General features: G+C 48.7%; 1 protein-coding gene across 1 annotated transcript in view; it reads right to left on the reverse strand.

Annotated features, from left to right (window-relative positions):
* SSU72 (SSU72 homolog, RNA polymerase II CTD phosphatase) overlaps nucleotides 1-23,180 on the reverse strand; it is a 28,083-nt gene that overhangs the window by 1,589 nt on the left and 3,314 nt on the right. Inside the window, exons 2-4 of the mRNA XM_079149420.1 lie at nucleotides 18,281-18,424; nucleotides 929-1,068; nucleotides 163-281 (exon numbers count right to left, since the gene is read on the reverse strand). Coding sequence (XP_079005546.1) covers nucleotides 163-281; nucleotides 929-1,068; nucleotides 18,281-18,424 — 403 coding nt within the window. The remainder of the gene's footprint in view (nucleotides 1-162; nucleotides 282-928; nucleotides 1,069-18,280; nucleotides 18,425-23,180) is intronic.

Here is a 23,180-nt window from a genome sequence, read left to right on the forward strand (position 1 = left end):
GTCTGTTGTATGCACATCTCTGCATCTCCTAGTATTGGTTGTAATCTGACCCTGAATTGAGCCACACAGCCATGGTTGGCCATGGGAAGCCCCCATCCTGCCCTGGGCAGGAGAGGCCACTTTTCCCCGGTAGCAACAGCTCAGACAGAGGCTGACACTTACACACTGGCAGAGTTCACAGATGAGGAAAGCTCCCAGGGTGGCCTCCTCATGGTTGTCCTGGATGTCCACATTGACCACATGCACTGGCTGGCAGGTCTCCTGCTCTCTGGAGTTCAGATCTGATTGGGACAAAATGACACAGACATCAGAGGTTCCCAACAGGGAGCAGATGGCAGATGTGCCTGTGTGCAGGGCCCTGCCTGCCTGCCCTGATTGGTCTGAACTTGAGGGTTTGGGGAGCACAACTGAGGACAGAGCAGCCAGCCAGGCCTGGGGACTTTCCCCTGAGGAAGAAACTCTCAGGAGAAAGGCCATGATTCAAGGAAATCTCAGCAAACGTCAAATGTAACCCAAGGCCACTTTAGACCTGCTCAGCCTGTCCTTCCATCTGCATGCCAGACAGCTCTTGCTCAGGCCACACAGCCGTCTGGAAGCCACTCACGGGAGGTTTTGCTCTGACAAACTTCATCAGCATAAGGGCCACAAACACCCGACCTTACCCACCTCCATGGTCCTTTGCTTGCTCATCCTGGTTCCACCACCAGAGGGAGAGCTGTGCAGGTCAGTGGGGAAGTGCCCACTGTCCTCTGCTGTCACCCTGGCCAGGGCCTGGCATGCCTTCTGCCAGAGGAGCCTACGAACACCAGCCGAGAGCCCAGGGCACAGCTCCAGTGCAGGCACAGGCGGCCTGGCTGGCAGGCAGGCTACAGGCCCACTCCTGGCCCCTCCCACATCCCTGCAGCAGGACCACAGGCCTCGCGCTCACCTTCCACCACCTGGTCATAGACTCGCTCCTCACAAGTTAGAATCAGGTCAAACAGGTCCTTGCAGTTCTGGAACCTTTCTGGCCGAGGCTTGATTCTCTTATTTCTGTCCAACATGTGCAAAATGCCATTCTGCGTGTAGCTAGGTGCTCGCGTTAAGGAGCTTTAGATGAAAGTGTTACTCTGACCTAGAGACCTGGATGTACCTGGTTAGTCTGTCCTGCCTGCTGTCCCAGGCTTAGCCCTTGCCAGCAGAATACCAGTGTGCTGGACCCGACTCCTTGGGTGGGGGGCAACTCTGTAAAGCCCAAAGCCCAGCAGACCTGCACCTTCCAGCCCCATCATTCTGACTGGACGCTTGGGCAAAGGCTACACCCACCCCCTCCCTGGGAGGCGTTCCTCACTGGGACACTGAGCACCTCTTATGAGCCGTCCTTCAGCATTACTTGCAGTGCCTTGGTAGCTTTCTCCTGCTCTGCACCCACCTTGGTAGAGACCGCAGGGCCTGCTCTCTTCTCAAACTGGAGCCTCAACAGAGAGAGCACAAAACCAGTCCCAGGTGCACTTCAGTTCCTCCAGGAAAGAAAACCTGGAAAACCCACTGATTTTCAAAAAGGAAGCTTCAGCAGCAGAAAGGCCCAAAAACCCTGACAGTGAATCAACAGACGAGATGTCCAGGAGGAAGCAGCTGCAGTCCAAGCAGAGATGGGGACAGTGTGGGAGTTGGCAGCACACCCTGGACCCACCACCACCCCAGGGCCACCGTCCTTAAGGTGGAGCAACCCCAACCCCCAGGGGTGTCTGATTGCAAGGGTCTGCAGGGCAAGGGCTTACCTCCCCCCGTGAACTGTTCTAAGAGCTCCTCTGCACCACTGCAGTTGAGGGCAAGCACCTCATTAATTATTTCAGCAAACTGACTATTCAGAAATTCTAGGGGTTCTGCTGCTGGCAGTGGAACCCAGCACTAGGTGCTCTACCACTGAGCTACATCCCAGCCCCAACTTTAGGAATGCTGAGTGATACATTGAGGTGTCAACTGATTTAAACAAGCCCATAGTTTAAAACATTAGTTCCTACCTCTGGAGGATAAAAGGTTTTTATGAATTATTATTGGTACTGGAGATTGAGCCCAGGGGTGCTCTACCACTGTGCTCTACCCCAAACCCTGATTTCTTATTTTGGCATAGGTCCTGCAGAGGCTGGCCTCAAACTTGTGATCTTTGACTTAGCATCTACTAGAATCACTGGGAATTACGGATGTGCACCACCATGCCTAGCTAAAAACAGCTTTTAGAATCACAAGTGGTTGGATCGTGGTTCTAGCTCAGTGGTATTGCTCTGGCCTAGCTGTGTGAGGCACTGGGTTCAAGTCTCAGCACATGTAAATAAAGGTCCATTGACAACTAAAAAAATATTAAAAAACAAATTTAAGTGGTCAGCCTAAGCAGTTTGACTTCGTGACACTTGACTGTGACCTGCTAGGTGTTCCTGTCATCTTCGGCTGCTCTCCTGGGCTGGGTTGTTGACCTGACTCTACATCTCTCATAGGCAAGACTTTAAAGGTTCTGCGGAAGGAAACCCCTTTAAGAAAGGCCCAGTTTTGTTTGCTGTGTCTTCTAGGACATGGGCAGAAGGGACAGGCCCACAGGAGGGGCACAGGTAAGGCTCAGGTGTTCGGGGGCAGCTCAAGGGTGGCACTGTGCTGCTCCTCTTGAGCCTCCTCCGTGGCCTCAACAGCTCTGCTTGCTTGTCCCAGACAGCGAGGCCATGTATGCTCCTGCAGCTAGTGAGCTGCCCTCATGCAGAGATGGCGGAGGCCTGCTCCTCCGCCAGGTCTGCAAGGTCTCCTACGAGGCCTTCACAGAATTCCTTCCTCCTTTACCTAATTCCAAACTATTTGCACAGGTGAGGAAACTAAGATTCATGTCGAGGAAAAAATGTCTAGTTAAGGGATCAAAGTGGAGGCCTCATTCTTTTAATGGGGAAGTAGGAACTGGCCTCCTACAGCTCTTGGCAAATGAAGAGAGGCAAAGCTGAGGCAGTGTCTGCAAGCTCTGTAGGATGCCTGGGATGACCCTGAGGAACACATTTGCCCAAGTCCACCTGAAGCCCACTTCACGTCCCACAGGAACAGTGCAGGTGAGGAAGGAAAAGGGTGCCAAGCCAGGCCTGGTGGCACATGCCTGTAATTGCAGCAGCTCAGGAGGCTGAGGAAGGAGGATGGTGAGTTCAAAGCCAGCCTCAGCAATTTAGCAAGGCCCTGAGCAACTTAGTGAGACCCTGTCTCTAAATAAAATATAAAAAAGGGCTGTGGATGTGGCTTAGTGGTTAAGTACCCTTGGGTTCAATCCCTGGTATCAATCCATCAGTCAGTCAATAAAAAGAAAGAAAGAAAAGGATGTATAAGGCAAGAGCTGTGTACAACCAGGACAGTCTATTTTTGGAGTAAAGGCTGAGGCCAAAGTGAGGGAGCTCTGACAAGGATGCACAGAGATGCCCACTGCCAAGGAGCACCAGGGAGCACGCCCTGTCAGCTGAAAATCTGGGGAAGGCAAGGTCTGCACAGCTCTCAGGGCAAGTACTGACTTACATAGCCACATGTGATGGCAAAGCACACAGTGCAGGCTCACCACTAACTCACCAAAAGAAGTCAGAGCACACCTGGGAGACAGGCAGGCACCAGGGGCAGGGGACACCAGCATTGCACTCCCCACCACTGGGTCCAGGGTGGGGTCCCAGAGCACTCCAGGGGTGTGGTCACAGGAGGGCCCTGCTTGGCAAGGACATGCTTTGTCTCCACCACACCCATGCCACCCCTGAATAGTTACATTCTGCAAGAAATATCAAGCAGGTCAGTGCCTGACTTGAAGTGAACACCTATGTTCACCTGGGCGCCTGGGTTCTGGAAAGAGAACCCAGGGTCTCATGCACTCAATGTAGGTATACTATCCAAGCTGCACCCCTAGCCCAGGTTGACACACTTTTAAGAAGTAAAACCACACCACCAGGTGGAGAAAATGGGCTCAGACGGCAGACACAGAGGTTGAGGTCAGGGTGGGGTGAAAACAGCTGTAGTAGGCAGGCCACTCTTCCAGTCCCCGTTGCATGTGACCTGGTATCTGTACAGCAGCTGCCACCTACCAAGGCCTTGGCCTCAGTGAGAGCAGAATGGCCCCTGCAAGTGTGGGGCAACTGCTCACCCAGCACAGAGAGGGGAAGCTCCTGACCAAGCCTCAGGGCTCCCAGCAAAACCCTGGATGCTTCAGGAAGGCCGAGGGAAGTCTGATATGCTGTTTGAACCCAGTAGCTCAATCAGATCCTGGAGTGAGGTTCTAAAGGTTGAGAGTTGTTCAGTCTGACCCTCATCTGTTTGCCTGGGAGCCAAAAGGAACCCCTCTCCAGCTCTCCCTGAACAGGCAGCAACTTAACACTGTGCCCTGGCAGCATTCAGAGAAAAGCCTCCCTGGTCTGGGGGAATGGGGGAGGAGGGTTCCCACTGGGTTCATTCTGAGGGTCCCCAAAAGACTAGAATGTTGTCTTGATAACAATGAATTCAGGATCACGTAAAAATTCTCTGGGGCCTTCACCAACAGAGAAACAAGCCCCACTTCCCCGTCCATGCAGAGCATGCACCCTCAACACCTGTGCTCCACAGATACAGCAGCACAGTGTGAAGGAGAGCCAGGGACAGCAAAGGTAGGACTGGAGCTCTTCAGGGACTTTCCTTAAAAAAGAAAAAAAATCAGATCAGAGCCAAAAAGAGCAGCCTTAGGAGAGATTTCTTCAGCCCACAGGTCAGGACTGCTAACATACTACCATCCCTCCCCTGGGTGCTGTGCCCATGGAGCTAAAAGACAGGCTGGCACCTCCTGGGCCCACTTCCAGGATCTCTCAACACTCATCACTGGACAGCTGCTCTTTTCCCGAGTGCACATATCTCAGTTCCACACAAGATAACTTTAAGGTTGACATCAAATTTGACCCTAACCATCAGTTAAGCTAAAGGACTTAGCAATTTACCAAAGGGAAGCTGATTCCCACAGGCACCAACTGCAGGCTCCTCTTGTGCTCAGCAGCAGTTGCAGCCACTCATCCAATGAGAGCAGAGCTGACCACCCCAGCACCCAGGAGAGGCTGACTTTCCCACCTAACCCAAGTGGGGGACATATCTCAGAATGCCTGCTGGGGACAGGCCAGCCCTGCAGCCCCATGTCGTCTCAGAAGAAGAGATCCTCATAATTTGTAGTTAAGAAGCCTGCCCTGGATCTCCCTAGCAGCTGGCACCAGCACACAATCCAAGTTCTCAGGAGGGCCCAGTCACCTGCCAGAGCCTTGGAGGTTTCTCCTGCCATGGCCGCAGTCAGAGCAGAGATCCAGAGAGGAAGGCTAAGGGAGAGCAGAGAGCCAAGAAGGCAGGCAGGAAATCACTGCTCTGCCAGTGTCTCTACCTTCTGTGTTGCTGACCATGCTCCAAACTACCACACCTAATCCAGGATTCTACTTTGTGGAAAATGACAAATCCAGTCGCACATGGACCATGGCTGTGGGTTTGCACAACGAGCCCACTTTGTGCACATGCCTTCCCAACCAGGGACAAGTCAAAGAACCTGCAGTTCTCTCTGAATCCTATCATTTTACTTCTAACTGCAACTTGATTAAGCCAAAAATAAGATACAAAGCAGAATTCCTAAGTGGGAGCCCACTGGGAAGTCCCCTGGGGGAAAGAATTCTCAAAGGCAGAACTCAGAAATGGCAGTCTACTACCCTTAACCGTGTTCTAACAAAACTTGTGGGGCTCAGTGTCAACAGCATCACTCTGACTGGGCCTCATTAAACAGAAACCCACAAACACTAATCTCCAGTCCAGTCCACTGAGAGGGGAGGGCACCCTGTCACAGCTGGAGGACAGGATTTACTCCTGCCTTCTGACTTGAGGGGACCCTGCACCGCACTCCAAGTTATTAAAATGGCCGTATCCCCAAATGGGCTTATGCATGCTACCGGCAGGGCTGGCAACAGGAAGCAAGCACTGTAGCTACGCCACCTTCCAGAACAACAGCTGCAGCGCGGGCTGCAAACACCACCACTGATAGGAACAAGGGTTTATTCAGGTGGGAAAAAAAAATGAAAATTTGAAAGATAAGTCTCAGGCAGCACATTCATTCCAAGTATATGACACACGTCTCTATAAAGTCTCTGTCAGCTGCCCTGTCCCCTGCAGAGGGAAGGGAAAATGGGATCTCACAAGAAAGCAGCAAAGGTACATGGCTGGGTATCACAAAAGCTGATGACAGCCTATCCCCAAATCACAAGAACAGCAAAGCTGAGGAGTTTTTTTGTTTTATTTTGTTTGAAAAAGGGCTCAGGCTGGCTTTGAACTTGTGATCCTCCTGCCTCAGCTGCCTAAGAAGCTGGGATTGTGGGCCGACACCATTGTGCTGGCTAGAAGTTATAGAATCAGTATAGCCTGAATCACTTTCTATACATGTTAGTGCAACCAAATGCTACACTGCTACCCCCACACTCAATTTCCCAAAGCACGTCCTGAGCTGGACACCCTGAGGCAGTGCCCTCTGAAGTGGGATGGCAGCCAAGAGAAGGGCAGCTGTTCCCACCAGGTTCCTCCCCACTGCTAACTGGCCAGAGCCAGCATTTGCAACCAGGATCCTGCTAAACAGACTCCAAGGACCCTACTCCAACGTATCCTGCTTAAACTTTACATGAACAAACAAACTGCTGTGCAAAGACCCGCACCCCAAGCACTCAGGACAGTGGCCTCCTGACAACTGTGCTCCCACCCTGGGCATATGGTTTTCCAAAACAACTGCCAGAGGCAGCAGACTGACACTCAGACCTCCACTGATAAAACACAAGGCAGTCCCTACATTCACTGAGACTCCATCCCAAACTGGAGATTTCGTCTGTTGCCTCAAGAAAAGCTAGCATCAACGTGGTGCACAGCAAACAGCTCCCTGTGGCAGAGGCTTCTCAGGTGCTCTGCTGCTCAGGGTAGACAGGCCCCCTTGCCAAAGTGGGCATGGCATAGCAGTAATAGCTCTAATCATGCTCATATCAAGCTTTTCCACAGCAGGACCTGTGTAAGAGGTCCAGCGGCCCCATGGACCCAGTGAGAGTCAGGAATAGAGAACAGGCAGGAGTCTTGGAGGCATAGACAATGGGGCAAAGAGTAGGAATCAGTTTTAGGTTGTCTTTTTCAGTGGTGCCCACACACCAGCTGAGGAAGGTCTTGGTGTCTACTTTGGAACTTGAACTGTGCCAGGAACACCAGGTATGTCTGTCCACAGCCCCCATCCTGCAGCACCAGGGAAGGAGCATCAGCCTGGAAGTGACCACAGCTTCCCTGAAGTCAACTTGAAGCTTAACTAAGTGGAATGACTATAATATAAAGGCGTTGTAATATACTGTCTAATTACATTAAGATTTAAGCTGCATGCCACCCTATAGTCCTAGCTTCTTAGAGGCTGAGACAGGAGGCCCACTTTAGCCCAGAATGTCAAGGCATGTTTGGGCAACATATTAAGACACAACCTCAAAAAGAAAACAAAGGGCTGGGGACATAGCTCAGTTGGTAGAGTGCTTGCCTTGCTAGCACAAGGCCCTGGGTTCGATCCCCAGCACTGTGGAAAAAAAAAAAAAAAAGAAAACAAAGATTTAATAGATTATTTTTTGGTGCTGGGGATCAAACCCAGGGTGCCATGTGCATGCTAAGCACACATTCTACCACTAAGCTACACCTGTAACCCAGTAACTAGGGAGGCTAAGGTAGGAGGATCACAAGTTGAAGACCAACCTCAGTAATTCAGCAAGACCCTTTGCAATTTAGCAAGACTTTGTCTCAAAATAAAAAATATAAAGGGCTGTGGATGTTGCTCAGTGGTAAAGTGCCTCTGGGTTCAATCCCCAGCACCCTTCCCCCCAAAAAAAGTTCAAAGAAACAAAAAAATTAGGTCTGTGTGGTGGTGCATGCCAGATAATCCCAGCAACTCAGGAGGCTGAGGCAAGAGGACCCAAAAGCATCTACCGGATAAAAATGGCTAAGCACAGTTCAGGAGTGCACCACAACCTCCCTGGCTACCCCAGGAGCAATCCATTGTAGAATGCTGTGTGCACAAAAGCAGGCTGTCTCAAGAAAAGGGGAAAAGCACATCCAGAAGAGCCGTGGTCACTGCAGTCCCCACAGGGACTGCTCCTGCGGACCAGGTGCAATGTGGAGGATACACCAAGTCTGGGGGCTTGAGGGGACAGTCAGGGACTTTAAAGGAGAGCTGATACTGAGGTGGGAGTCCCTCGGCAGACAGCAGATCTGAGCTCAGAACAAGAGGGAGGATGCCAGCCTCCCCAGCCTGTCCTCCAGGTGTGGCCACACTCAAAAGATGGGGTCCCTCTGTACTGGAAGTGCCAAGAACACCAAGAGCATGTCTGGACAAGAGTTTTTCCTGACCAATTTTAAATGTTTATCTTTTTGGAGGTATGAGGAACTCAAAAGTGCTGAATGGGATTGGGATGGCATACGGCTGCCTTCACCTGCACCAGGAAGATGCTCAGGGTTCACTGGCAACTTGCACGGGTGTGCAATGCTGCAGCCATGCCAGGTGGGACTCTCGTGTCCACAAGTGGAACACATGGCTCCAATGTGCACTTGCAGGACAGGCCACTGGCCACTCGAAGCATAATCCAACCCTTCCTGAAGGAGCTGAGAACAGTGTTTCTCAGGGTGCTCAGGACATGCCTTAAAGACATGCCAGGAAATTCCTTATTTCAGAGAACAGTTTTGTGAGGCAATGAAGGTCAATAGCCAATGGGAAGCTCCTGAGGGTGGTGAGTACAGGGCCCAGCTGAATGGGGAAACATGCACACAGGCTGGCAGGACAAAGCCCAGGTGGGTCTTGATGCCTCACAGCTGCTGCTACTGTGTGAGGCCTGGGACCCTTGGCAAGTCACAGGTGGGGTGCAGTCATTCAGAAGAGGGGTGCCCAGTCACTGCCAAGATGATGCAGTTGACACAGGAACTGCACTCCTGCCCACTGTGTAATGTGGACACACCATGCCAAGAGCAGCAGGGCCACATTTAATCACTGGGACATCAGAGCAACCACTCTGGCTCACTGAGTGTCAGCCCTCTTAATCCCAAGCCCAAGCCCTCCCCTGACCACCACAGCTCCTAACAGCTCTGCTGCCCTTCCTCTGAAGCCGATTCCTAAAGGAGCCACACTCCTTCACAGAAAGGCGGGCGCTGTCCTAGGGCCCTGTGCTGACTCCTATCCCCAGCAGGAGGCCTGCCCTGAGCCTGGCCCTTACAGAAGGAGACACAGTTGTGAAGCACTGCCACAGCAAACCACCTGGCCATTCCCCAATGGACAAGCTCCATATGAGAGCCAGCTGTCCTCTTGTGGCCACATGATGGATGAGGACACAGGAATCCACAGACTGCCCACCTCTCACCAGTCATAGAGGAGACGGCAGACACAGAAGCACTCCACACAGGGTCACCCTGGTGCCTTAAACAGCTAAGGCCTCGAGGGCCAGGGTGGAGTTCAGCTGGTCTGTTTCATGGCAGGCACAAAGGACAGTCACAGGACCATGAGGCTAGCGAGCAGGAGTGCTGGCAGGCTCACGCTGCATGGGTTGCAACCCAGCACAGCACCCAGACAGGAAGAAAAAGACCAGTAAGCGGGTGGCTGTGAAAGGGCCCTGACTTCTTGGACAAGTGGGAACCACCACCCACTCTTCATCCCTGGGATACAGGGCTGGGTACACATGGAGGGAGACCACAGATGGTCAAGGGCTTCAGCATCACTAAGCAAACAGCTGTGAGCTCTTGCCCCTTTGAGGGCTGCTACACCGAAAGCTGGGAGCGATGGCTACAGTGTACTGAGAAGTGAATTCATCTTGATGAGCAGCACTCTTCTGTAAGACACAGGCTGTACAGATATAAGCTCGTCAGCTTTAAAAGTCACTGAGCACTTGGCTGCAACTGGTGCTCAACAAGACTCAGAGGCTGTGGCCAGGAGGTTTGCCCATCTATAATGGTCCCATTCCTCCTGTCCCCAGGCACTGAGAAACTGCCAGCATAACAACCCTACACTTGGTGGACAGGTAGTGTGGCAATATTATGCCCAGACAGACAGACAGACAGACACACACACACACACACACACACACACACACTCTCTCTCTCTCTCTCTCTCTACACACTTTCTCTCATAATTTTTTTTTTTTTTTTTTTTTTTTTTTTTTTTTTTAGTGAACACAATAACTTTATTTTTATGTGGTGCTGAGGATTGAACCCCGGGCCTCACACATGCTAGGCAAGCAGGCTACTGCTTAGCCACAACCCCAGCCATGTCCAGACTCTTGAGTGAACCCTAGCAACCACCTTTGGACAATAAGCTCTGTTCAACTTCAGCCCTTCGATCAAACAAGATGAACAGGCAAATATCACTTCTGACCTCACCCTCAACACCTAAGGCCACAGTTTACACTTCAGGCATGAATGCTTTTATAAAACCATGAAGCCAATGTGCAGGCAAAACTTAGATGAGCATTCCTCAAAGAAGTGGTACCTGGCTCACTGAACAGTTGTATCAAACACCATTTCCAAACTTTTTCCATTCCTATGAGGTACAGGGTGTTTAACCCAAGGTTCTTCTACCAAAGAGCTATACCATCAACCCTTTTCTTTTTTCATTTGGAGACCAGGTCTCACTATGTTGCTAAGGCTGGCCTCAAATCCTCCTAACACAAGACTACCGTGGAGCTGCACCACCAAACCTGGCTTCTAAAAACACAGCTACCAACCACAGGAAAAGATGAGAAATGAGTGGGCTGAGGTAGTCAGTGTGCTACCATACCAGCAGATGGGTAAGGGGCCACAGCCAGGACTGTCAAAGGGGAAACCAGAATAGCTCAGTGGCAGGGTAGCTGCAGGGCAGCTCAGTACCAATTGTGTGTGTGTGTGTTGGGTAGGGGGGTCTGCAGGGGGAACACCCAGGAGTCAAGAATCTGGAGACTGCCAGCCAGTACCACCCTGAGCAAACACAAGAGAAAAATGAGCACAGCTTCAAAGAGGAGTTTGGTGAGACCCCTGAAGGCATCTTTTAGAACAGATCCTTGGTCCTAGTGAACAAAGTGAGTGCTGGTGTAGAAGGCTAGAGAGGAAGGAGCACCTGTAACTGCTGTGCCCACCAAGTGTACCCAGGACAAGTCCAAAGCAGTGGAAACTTAGGATCCTGGCAATCTTTTTTTTTTTTTTTTTTTAAGACCTTTTACCTAAAGATAAGAAAATGTACACAGAAAGGTAGGTATACAACTGTTAACCCAGGCCCTAAAAAAATGAATTGAAAGGTTGGCAAATGATAAATGAAGAGCTAAAACCAATATAAATTCCAAAGGTGAGTTTACAAGAGACCCACAGTATCAATCAGAAAAGTGTGTCAGAATGCCAGCTCATGTGCTCAGCCTCTACTTAAAGCACACTGCCCTGACCCAAGAAAGTGCTAGTTGTTCCTGCACTTCAATGTTTAGGGAACAACTGGGTCATGGAATACAAATCATATTGTAACACTCAGAGCCACATCTTTATTTTTTAAGGTAAGTGGCTTTGTAATTCATAAACCAAGTATCTATTAAAAGCTGTAATGACATAAAAAAAACTTATGAAAGAAGCCCCAAGGCACACCTGTAATCCCAGCTACTTGGCAAGAGGATCACAAATCCAAGGCCTGGGCAATGGAGGAAGACCCTATTTTAAAACAAAAAATAAAAAAGGGCTGGGGACGTAGCCCTGTGCTAGAGCACACCTGGATTCAAGCCTCAGCAACACACGCGAGCACGCGCACACACGTTTATAGAAGGCCCTTTTCTGCCATCTTGAGAACATACCACACAGCCTCTTGATGGCCAACAGGACTGCCATGGAGGTAGTAAAGCTGCCCAGTCAGCTCCCCTGCAACCACCCTGCTCCAGAAAGGCCCCGCAGACCCTCTTCCAGCTCCTTGACTTCTTGCTGACTCCGTTCCTGGGTTCAGAAGCACTCCATTCGGCCAGGCTGGCCATTCCTCACCTTTAGAAACAGAAACAACTCATCTCTTCACCAGAGATGCTGCAATTAAGTAAGCTAAACCAATTTTCACTGAGCCAGAGATGGAAAGGCCCTGGAGACAACTTAACTGTGAAAATTGACTCTAGCATAAAAGAAAAATCAAAACCTCCACCACCTGTCAGTGCTCCAGGCTGAAATCCCTCCGTGGGACATCAAGTTCCCACACCCTTGGTACTCAAAACAATTCTAAGGTAGCTAGGCACAGTGGCCACACCTATGATAGCAGTGATTAAGGAGGCTGAGGCAGGACTGCAAGTTCCAGGCCAGATTGGGCAACTCTGCAAGACCCTGTATCAAAATAAAAAATGAAAAGGAGACGTAGTGTACTTGTGAAGTGCCCTGGGTTCAAATCACAGTGCAAAGTTTCAGTACACACCACAGCATGAATGGGCCTTGTGAACATCCAAAGCAGTCAGTCACAAGAGGCTACGTGTTATATGCTTGCTTTACGCAAAATGTTCACAGTAGGCAAATCCAGAGAGAAAGCACATCAGAAGTTGCCAGGGGCTGGGGGCTAGGGCACAATGGGGAGCTTTTGAGGGGCAACGAGAATGTTCTAAAATTAATTTTAGGGGCTAAAGGTATGGCTCGGCAGTGAAGCACACATGTTCAGTATGGGCCAGGTCCTGGGTTTGATCCCCAGCACTGGGGAAGAGGATAGGTCAATTGCAGGAATGATTTCATGACCAAGAATAATAAAACTACAGAGCAGTACACTTTAGACTATGAGTTATATGGTATATGATTCTTTATCAAAGTGAATTGCTGGGCTGGGATGTAGTTCAATGTTAAAAGGCTTGCCTCGTATATACAAAGCTCTGGATTCAATTCCCAGCTACGAAAAAAAAAAAAGAAAAAAAAAAAAGTGAAGTGTTGGACACAGTGGTGTATACCTATAATCCAGTGACTCTGGGAGGCTGAGGCAGGAGGATTGCAAGTACAAGGCCAGCCTCAGAAACTTACGGAGACCCTGTCTCAAAATACAAAAGTTAAAAAAAAAAAAAAAGGGACTACAGATCAGTGTAAAGGGCCCCTAGGCTCAATCCTCAGTACCAAAGAGAGAAAACGCACTGCTGATCTCGTTAAAAACAGTCAGAAAGAAGACGCTGTCCGTTTTCTCCCCCTTAAGAGAGGGACTAGCTGTGTCACCCATGCTGCTGCAAATGATTCGCCCACCTCCGCCCCAGAGCAGCTGGGACTACCCAGGCCTGGCTCAGAATTTGTCCTTTATCTTTGGAAGTCAGGGAAATTTAGATTTCCTATCCGACCCACGTACACATACCACAACCAGACAACTCCCAAAAGGGAAATGGTGACACTACTAACCAACCCAGTCTGGTTTCTCAGAAAGAGAAAAGGAAACCACCAGTTCAGTTTTGGTTAAACAAAGTCCATCCAATGCTGTAAATCCAGCCCAACAAACCTTAGAATTCCTGTGGTCAGGGTTTACAGGTACTGCAGGCAGGCATCAGGTCTCTCAATACTTCAGAATCAGTTCTACTTGTGGAAACCAAATTCCAAACCACCTTTTTATGCTCAAGTGTTTAATAAATTGTGAAGAGATGGGCCCATTTTTAAAATTTTGGCACCAAGGGGCACACGACCACTCAACCACATCCCCAGCCCTATTTTGTATTTAGAGACAGGGTCTCTCTGAGTTGCTTAATACTAAGCTTTGCTGAGCCTGGCTTTGGACTTGCGATGTTCCTGCCTCAGTCTCCTGAGCTGCTGGGATTACAGGTGTGCAGCAGTGCCTGGCCCTTTTTATTTTGAAACAGTCTAAGTTGCTCAGGGCCTCACTAAGTGGCTAAGGTTGGCTCCAAACTCATGACCCTCCTGCCTCAGCCTCCCAAGTCACTAGGATTATTGGCATGTGCCACTACATTCATTCAGTCTCAAATTTCTCATGGGTCAACTTCCAATGGTACAAAAGTGATGTGCTTTCCAGAAGCTACTTTGAGTTTGGGTCTGTCCCTAGCCTGGTCAAGCACAGTCTCAATATCTGGGGCAGGGGCAGCCTCAGATTCCAGCCAGCCTTTTGTCAGGAAAGGACAAAACACTGCAGTGCACTGTTGCTGGATGAGGATGTGCCATGGCTCCAACACCTGCACTTGGGCTTACTGTTTTCTACTTGGATGGGTTGATCAGATCTAACCACACCCTACATCAAGGAGCACCTGTACTTGAATACTAACAGGGGTACTGGCCAAAATCCACTGAAGGATAAAAACACAAAGCCCCTACAGCCTGGGGATGCAGCTCAGGGGTAGAGCACTTGCTAGCAAGTGAGACCCTGTGCTTGCTCCCCAGTACTGCAAAAACAAGCAAATGGTATCTGCATACTTTAACTTACTCAAACTTCAGGAATTCTGTGACGTGGGAACACACGAGGAATTTGAAGTTCTAGCCTCAGCAAAGTCACTAGCCCCTGGTGCAGCCCTGGATTCTAACCTGGTTCCATCTGACTTCCAAGTCCATCCTCCTGTCCCTTGAAAGTTTAAGCACTTCACAAAACTTGCATCCTCCTGCCTCAGCCTTCCGAGTTGCTGGGATCACAGGTGTGGCCACTATGCCCAGCTACCTTAGAGTCATTTTGAGTAAAGGGTCTGGAAACTGGTGTTCCACTGACACCCGTGCACTTCAGCTTGGTGCACTGACTCAGATGGTGGAAGCAGAATGTCATGTTTTATCTTTGGGTCATACCTCAAAAATATCCTCCTAGTTTTCCATTGGAGACAACCACCATCGCTTCTGAAAGATGATAGGTATCCTGCTAGACATGAGTTTTTAGCCTTCATTTGCATGTATCACACTGGCCCCCATTCATATTACTAATCAAATAACACTACCAGGGTGCCACTCTGAGCATCTGACCACCACACAGAGGCTGTCCCGCAGCTGAGCCATTCCCACTGTGGGAAAGGAGCTTACCTAGACACTACTCCTAACCAACCTCCTTCCCTTCAGCTGTGGCCTTCATGTATCAGAAAGGATGCCAATGCGCACCCCAGCTTCATACCAACATTCACAGTGAACTCCATGGCCATGTCCTTCCTCTCCTGGCCACAGGAAGTGCTGGGAGGAGCTTAGAAAAGCATCATCTTGGCCCCTTACTGGCCCCTCCTAGAAAACCAAGATCCCACCCACAAGAAGCCCAAAAAGGTGGCTGTGTCAGAAGGGGCAACTCTCCTACACAAAGTCCCAGAAGCCAGCTGCAGTGGTGCACGTCTATAATCTCAGTGATCTAGGAGGCAGAGGCAAGAGGATCACAAGTTCTAGGTGAGTCTCAGCAACTAAGTGATCAACTTAGCAAGATCCTGTCTTAAAAAAACAAACGAAACAAAAACGTTGAGGATGTAGCTCAGTGGTTAAGCATCCTCACTTCAGCAATCCCAGTACCTCCCCCCAAAAGAAACAGAGTCCCCAAGGCCAATAGTTATTGTCACCGAGTTCCAAAGGTGGCCACAAGCTTCCCCAGCTCTACCCTCCCCCAATGCATCAAAAGCCCACATGTAGGGCTAGGATTGTGGCTCAGTGGTAGAGTAGTTGCCTGGCACGTGTGACACACTGGGTTTGATCCTCAGCACCACATGTAAGTAAATAAAATAAAATAAAATTTAAAAAAAGCAGCCCAAATGTAGCCAGGTGTGGTGGCATACACCTATGATCCCAGTGACTTTGGAAGCCAAGGCAGGAGGATTGCAAATCTGAAGTCAGCCCCAGCAACTTAATGAGACCCTGTCTCAAAACAGGATGGTTGTGATGCAGCTCAACAGTTGAGATCTCTGGGCTCAATCCCTAGCACTGTAGGGAAAGGTAGGCGGGGGTGGGGCACGTGTGCAGCTAACTTCTGAACTAACTGACCTGTGGAGGAGATTCCAGATCCCTCTGTACCACCAGACATGCACCTCTCCCACACCAGGTCTCTCTGCACCTGTGCTCAAGCTAGCCATGGTCCTTGTAAAGTGTGCTAAGTGACAGTCTACCCAAAAACCCAGGCCAGTTGGTTTCTACATGAAAGAGCTACATTTGTAACAATTAAGGGTGTGCAAACGTGTATTACCTGTTTTTATTTCTCTCATTGAGCACCGGAGTTTCAAAAATGAATGGTGCTAACTGAAGACAATTTTCAAAAGCAGACAGTCTCGGGAAAAGATTTAACAGCACACTTGTGTTTAATTTAAGTAATAAAAAACCTTGAGATTGTCCCAGGGTTGAGGGAAGCATCCAAACCCAAAATGAGATTCTCAGAAAGGCGCTTTGTTGTTATGCTTTCTCAATGAGGCTGAGAGAAAAAAAAAAAAAAAAAAAAGGACAGGACAGATGCTCTCACCAAAGTACTTTTGGGAAGAGCCCTTCTGAGACACCTCAGCTACCTCCTCATCCACACACATGGGCAAAGGAAATGGACAGCTCGTTGAAAACCCTGAATGAACCTAATGCAGGTTCCTGGCTCTGAGCAAGAAGCACCAGATGTGCTGAGACCCAGGGGGGTCTGCTGCCTGGAGGCTCCCAGGACCACGCATGCACTCTGTATGCCCCAAATGCTCCACAAGCCAGGTACTGGCAGGGAATACCTATGCCTAACCCAGTATCGCCACCAGCAGCTTTTCAACTAGATGGAGGAGGCGAGAGCAGGGAGGGCAGAAGATACAGTGACTGCCAGGACATACATTCTGCTAGAACTCCTGGGGTCCTCCCAGCTACCTAATTCATCTGTATAGACATTTTCAGTTTATTAAATACTATTACTTTGTTGTTTTTGATATGGGAACCGGTTATGTTGCCAGGTTGGCCCCAAACTCCTACATTCAAGCAATCCTCCTGCCCCAGCCTCCTTAGTAGCTGGGAACACAGGTATGTGCCAGCACATCCAGCTTAACTTTGCAGTTTATTAAATACTCTTAAGAATACCAATGGGAAGATAAAACATTTTCTGTTTGATACTTATATGCATTTCCTTAGAATGTTTTGTTCCATTCTGAGAATTACAAAGCACTCACTGTAACAAAAGAAGGTCCAGGCATCTGGTGGGGGCTGAGATCAAACCCAGCACACATGCTCAGTAGACATTCATCTACTAAGCTGCATCCTCAGCTCTGGGAAATTTTAACTTGGCCTGGAGGTTCACAAGATGCTTGCCTGTTGGGGCTGGGGAGACAGCTCAGTCGGTAGAGTGCTTGCCTTGCAAGCACAAGGCCCTGGGTTCGATCCCCAGCACCCAAAAAAAAAAAAAAAAAAAAGATGCTTGCCTGTGATCCCAGCAGCTCAGGAGGCTGAGGCAGAAGAATCGTGAGTTCAAAGCCAGCCTCAGCCACATATCAAGGTCCTAAAGCAAATCAGTGAGACCCTGTCTCTAAATTAAAAAGGACTAGGGATATGGCTCACTGGTTAAGCACCACTGGGTTCAATCCTTGGTACCAAAAACAAAAAACCCAGGGCACTGCCAGGCACAGTGGCCATGCATGTGAGCTCAGCAGTGATCTCAAGAGGCTGAAGCAGAGGGTGACAAACAAGTTTGAGGTCAGCCTGGGCTACTTAGCTAGACCCTTCTCAAAATAAAAAGTAAAAAGGCCTGGGGAGGTAGTTCATTGTTGAGCACCCTGAGTTCACCCCAGTAGTGCAAAACAACAAAAGTAGGGAAGGGTATACAGGTCAACTTGACATTACATAGCTTGGTGTCAAACTTGTAAAACCCTATTTTAAATTACCTTTCTTTTCACATGAGTCTTAAGTAGCAGATCCAGCATGTTTTGCCTTCCTGAAATGAAGTGCCCTGAGACTATCTGTTGCTAACATACTTTGTTTGGTAGAAAACTTGGCCTTCTTCATCTGGCCCTCCAAGAACCAGAGAGACATTAAACAGCTGGACCACGTGACAGTGCACATGCAGGCATCCCCCTGCAAGGGAGGCAGTTGGGGCCCTGTGGTGTAAGTGCACTAGCACTCTGTGGTCCCGTCTCCCCACGTAGGTGCCTCTGGTTCATATTACATCAGGGCCTCTGCCTGACCATGTCAACATGGGTTTCACATCTGTCTGTGTGTATGCTTCCCATGGCCACTGCCACAAATGGACCTAGCACTGGGAACTGCCAGTGGACAGCAGGTATAGAAAGGGCCCACTTCACCCAAATATCTCCCTGCAGAGAGGAAGTTAGAGCAACACGCCTGTTACCAATCACACCTGCCTGCAGTTGCCCCCTGGGTTCTCTAAGGGCAACCCAAGGGATACAGTTCTTTGTCTTTCCTGAGAAGATCATTGTACATCTGGTCATATGTGGTTTTGAAATCATAGACATTGGGCTTGTCAGGTGCTGGTCCTGGGAGCTTCACATGAGTTCCTGTTCCGAAGGACCGGACACTGAATCCCCGCTTGCTGGAAGACACAAAGCAGAAAGAGCATCATAGTTAGATTCAGACACAAGTTTCCAAAACTGAGTAGTATAAAATGGGAATGAATAGACTAAGCAACTTCATTTGTTGATATTAAAATAAGTTCCTAAAATTGTAACCTAACTTTATTTAAAATGGAGCCAGGTGTGGAAGCACACACCTGTAATTCTAGCAATTCAGGAGGCTAAGGCAGGAAGATCTCAAGATGGATGCAAGTTTCTACAGTTTAGCAATACCCAGTTACAAAGTAAGAACCAAGAATGGGGAAAGTAGTTCAGAGGTACAGCAATCCACATGCAATCCCCAGAGCCCAAAACCAAACAAACAAACAAAAATAAATAAATAAAAATTTAAAATGTTTTTTTAGAACTCTGTGGCAAGTGGGGGCTGGGGTTGTGGCTGAGTTGTAGATGCTTGCTCAGCATGTGTAAGGCACTAGGTTCAATTTTCAGTACTGCATAAAATAAAAATGAAGTCCATTGACAATTCAAAAAATATTAGAAAAAAAAGACTTCTGTAGGCAAGTTACACAAAAAAGCTAGGATAAACCAATCAGAACCCAATCTCCCATTACAGGGCTACATGCAAACACTACAGCTGTTTAAAGCTGTTACTCTTTAGACTAACACCTACACCTTTGAACATTTTAGTTATCTGACCAATGCCATGGCCCTCTTGTAGGATTTAGTTCACAGAATCTGTAACAAACCTGTACAGACTTGACTGCTTGCTGTGAGTACCCCTACCCAAACTGACTTCTCCTAGGAGACTGTCCCTGCAAGTTCCCAGTGCCCTTAATGCTGGCTGAACTTCAGGACCTGAGAACCTAGGAAGAGTCCTATGCAACAAAGAGCATCTCAAGCAAACTAATAATCATAGAAGAAGACACGGACCAAATGAGCTTTATTATTTTTTGGGGGGGAAGGGGTGGGTAGGTAGAGGATTGAACCCATGGGCATTTAACCACCCAGTCACATCCTCCACCCTTTTTAAAATTTTGAGACAGGGCCTAAGTTGCTAAGGCAAACCTCAAACTTGTGATCCTTCTGTCTCAGTCTCCCAAACTGCACCTGCACACACCTGTTACCTATAAAAATCCATCAATACATACTTTCAAAAATAACTTCTGGGGCTAGGGATATAGCTCAGTTGGCAGTGTTTGCTTTGCAAGCACAAGGCCCTGGGTTCAATCCCCAGCACCACAACAAAACAAAACAAAAACTTCTAAGAAAGCAGTTCCCCCAGGGTATGGAGGCATACACCTGTAACCCCAGCTACTCAAGAGGCTATGTGTCTATACCCCAAAACAAAAAATAGAAAGGGCTGGGATCATAGCAGCTCAGTGTCAAAGCTGGGTTCAATCACCACTACGGGGGGCAGGGGGAAGCACTAAAACAAAATTTCCAGTGTTCAGTTCCCCAGTCAAAAGTAAAGCTAGAAAGCAAGGCGGCCAATTGTTGGCTATAGCTGGGAGGGTGAGCCGGCCTGCCAGGACATGTGACAACAGCACACTTGAACACACTCTGCTGAAGGGGCAAGACACCTTTCTCCCTAAGTCTGAAAGTATTTCCTCACCAACTTGGGTAAGTACCAAAATCATTTTCCATCAAAGCACAAACAAGCCCCCTGTCCAGGTGATCCAGACTACAGTTGAGGAAAGGACCCCTCATATAGTCCTGATGGCACCAGCCACCTGCTTGACACTTGGTGGGGGCAGAGGTCAGCAGAGCATATCTCACTTCTAAAGAAACCCAGGCTGCTGAAGCCAAGCTCTCTGGGACTCTAGCTCATCAATTCTGATATACATGCTGCTTTTCTTAAATTTTTTTTATCTTTATTCATTTATTTTTATGTGGTGCCGAGGATTGAACCCAGTGCCTCGCACGTTTGAGGCGAGCACTCTGCCACTGAGCCCCAGCCCCGGCCTCGATACTATTCAACTTAAGTGAAAGCTTCATCCCAACTTCAGGGCTGACAAGATGTGGAAAATGTGCATTGAGGACATGAGGGAACTACTAGTAAAATCAACCCTGGGTCTGCAGGCACATGCTCCGATCTCCTGAGCTGAGCATGTGATGAAGAATAGGACAGGGCTGTGACTCATGGACACAGGTATCCAGGAGCACCCCCTTGGACACTGGTAACCAGACCCCCACCAAGTAGTTTGCCTGTGTTGGCAAGGATTACAATGAGGGTGCTGGGGTTCAGAGCAGCACGTTCCACTCCCTCAGTGACCCCAGTCATGACCCTCCCTGCCTCAGTCCTTTGCCTGGAGTCACTCACACATCTAAACCATGACAATGACCTGGCTATTGCCAAAGACAGGCTTTGTGCTAGGGTTAAGGTTCCACGAGGCAGGGACCTGCATCTCCAGGTCAATAGGGGAAGGACTGGAATTATAAGAATTTCAAATAAGCAGAACACATAAACCCATAACAAGATTACCCTACAACGACCAAAGCCACGGCTGGGCAGAGCCAGGGGTTCAGCACAATGAAGGTCCTGCATTAGAGGAAACACACAAGGGAGCGGGGCACCACAACAGGACTGAGAAGCGTGGACCAGAGCAAGTAGGCTGCAGTGAGCCCAGGGCCTAAATTACCTGGGACAGAACTTACACTGATTGGCTTAATACAGGAGGGCTCATACGGGTCTTGAACAACTCCTGTGACTATGCCTCAAAGCCTGGCACATTACTGACAGGCCCTGAGGTGGAAGATCTTCGTCTTTTGTTAGCAGCTCAAGTTATCTGTAACCATTTGGGGTCTGAGAATGTCAGAGACCACTTTTCTTAAGAGGTCCCTCAGCCACCCTGTACCCACTCTAAAGGGGTCATCATACAGGCTGCGTAAGTTTTTGGTGTTTTTTAAATGTCTGTGGTGCTGGCTTCACACAGGCCAGGCAAGTGCTCTAGGCACTGAGCTACATCCCCAGCCCTTCCCTAATTTAGTCATGGGACAATCTGATCACAGCTGGCCTGGAACTTGCAATCTTCCTGCCTCAGCGTCTCAAGTAGCTGGGATTACAGGCATGCACCACCATGCCTGGCAAAAGTACTAATTATTAAAATGAAGTAGAGACAGGTACTATGGTGTACGCCTTAGTCCCAGCACTTAGGAGGCTGAGACAGAAGGTTCAGTTGAGCCCACAAGTTCCGGACCAGCGTGGACAACATATCAAGACCCCATCTCAAAATAAGGTGGGAGAAGCTGAGCACAGTGGCGCATGTCTGTGATCCCAGCAGCTCTGGAGGTTGAGGCAGAAGGATCGCAAATTTAAAGCCAAGCCCAGCAAGTTAGTGAGACCCTGTCACTAAATAAGATATAAAAAGGACTGGGGATGTGGCTCAGCGGTTGAGTGTCCTCTGGGTTCAATCCCCAGCTTCAAAAAATAAATAAATAAATAAATAAAAATACACAACGCAGGAGACACAGGGGAACATAAGCACGTACTCTGCTCGTTATACAGAGATTGGGCAGGACACCAAGAGCACTTGCAGGCGTGCTCACGGCTCCCCACAAGGCATCATAGTGCAGGGGCCTGGTACAGGGTCTTCCATGTGTAACATTCTACATTTTAATCTATGTCCCTAAAAGTAGATCATCCCCGAAATAGCCTGGCCCAACCTTCCCCTGGCTGATCCTTTTTCCTTTTTTTTTTTGGTACTGGGGATTGACCCAGGTTCACCTACCAGTGAGCTACACCCCCAGAAATTAATTTTTTGAGACAGGGTCTATTTGCCCATGTGGGCCTCAAACTTTTGATCCTCCTGCCTTAGTCTCCTGGATAGCTGGAATCATAGGCATGCCCCCCATGCCTGGCTTTCCTCTGGCCGAAGAGGACTGCTACTGCATTCCCAGTGTCGGGAGCCTGCCATGCTTGCTGCCCTTGCCCCAACTTTTTGAAATGTTGCTTTTAAAAAGGTCTATTTAAAAATAAAGTAAAATGTATTTGTTCTTCCCCAACATAACATGCCCAGTGGCAAAAAGGCTAATTAGCACTGCCTCTCTGAAGCTGCTCACACAGAGCTCTTTTTTCACTGTGACCATCTGTTTCTTACATGAAAGCAGTGAATTCTACAAAAACACTACTGACGACCAACAGCCCTTGTCTGAAGGGCCAACTATTTTGCAAACCATTTTTTTCAGACAAGTATGTTTGATTTGCCAAATAAATGTTTTTATAACTCTCACAGGCAGTCACGGGGGCAGACTCCTATAATCCCAGCAACTCAGTAGGTTGAGGCAAGAGGATTACAAGTTTGAGCCAGCCTGGCCAACTTATCAAGACTAAGTCTCAAAATAAGAATAAAAAAAGGGCTGGGAATGTGTTCAGTAATAGAGCACCCCTTAGTTTACTCTAGCACTGCAGAAAAAAAAAACTGCCATAAAGGGGTGGGGGATGTAGATCAGTGGTAGAGCACCTACAAGGCCCTGGGTCTGATGCCTAGTACCACCAAAAGGGGAGGGAGAGAGGGAGAAGCTATTGTGAAGAACCTGTTTCATCATTATTGCAAAGGTTGAAGGCAAAATAATGCTAAAACGAACATAGCACAGAATCCTAAGAAAATATTCAAATTAGCAGCATGGCCTGCAGTATTTTTTTAATGTCCTGCACTAATTGAATTATTTTCTTGGTACTGGGGATTGAACCCAAGGACACTATATCCCCAGTCTTTTTTTTTTTTTTTTTTTTTTGCAGTACTGGCAACTGAACTCGGGCCCTCATGCATGCCAGGC

Source organism: Sciurus vulgaris (genome assembly GCF_902686455.1).
Source record: "Sciurus vulgaris genome assembly, chromosome: 1".
Taxonomy (NCBI): Eukaryota; Metazoa; Chordata; class Mammalia; order Rodentia; family Sciuridae; genus Sciurus; species Sciurus vulgaris.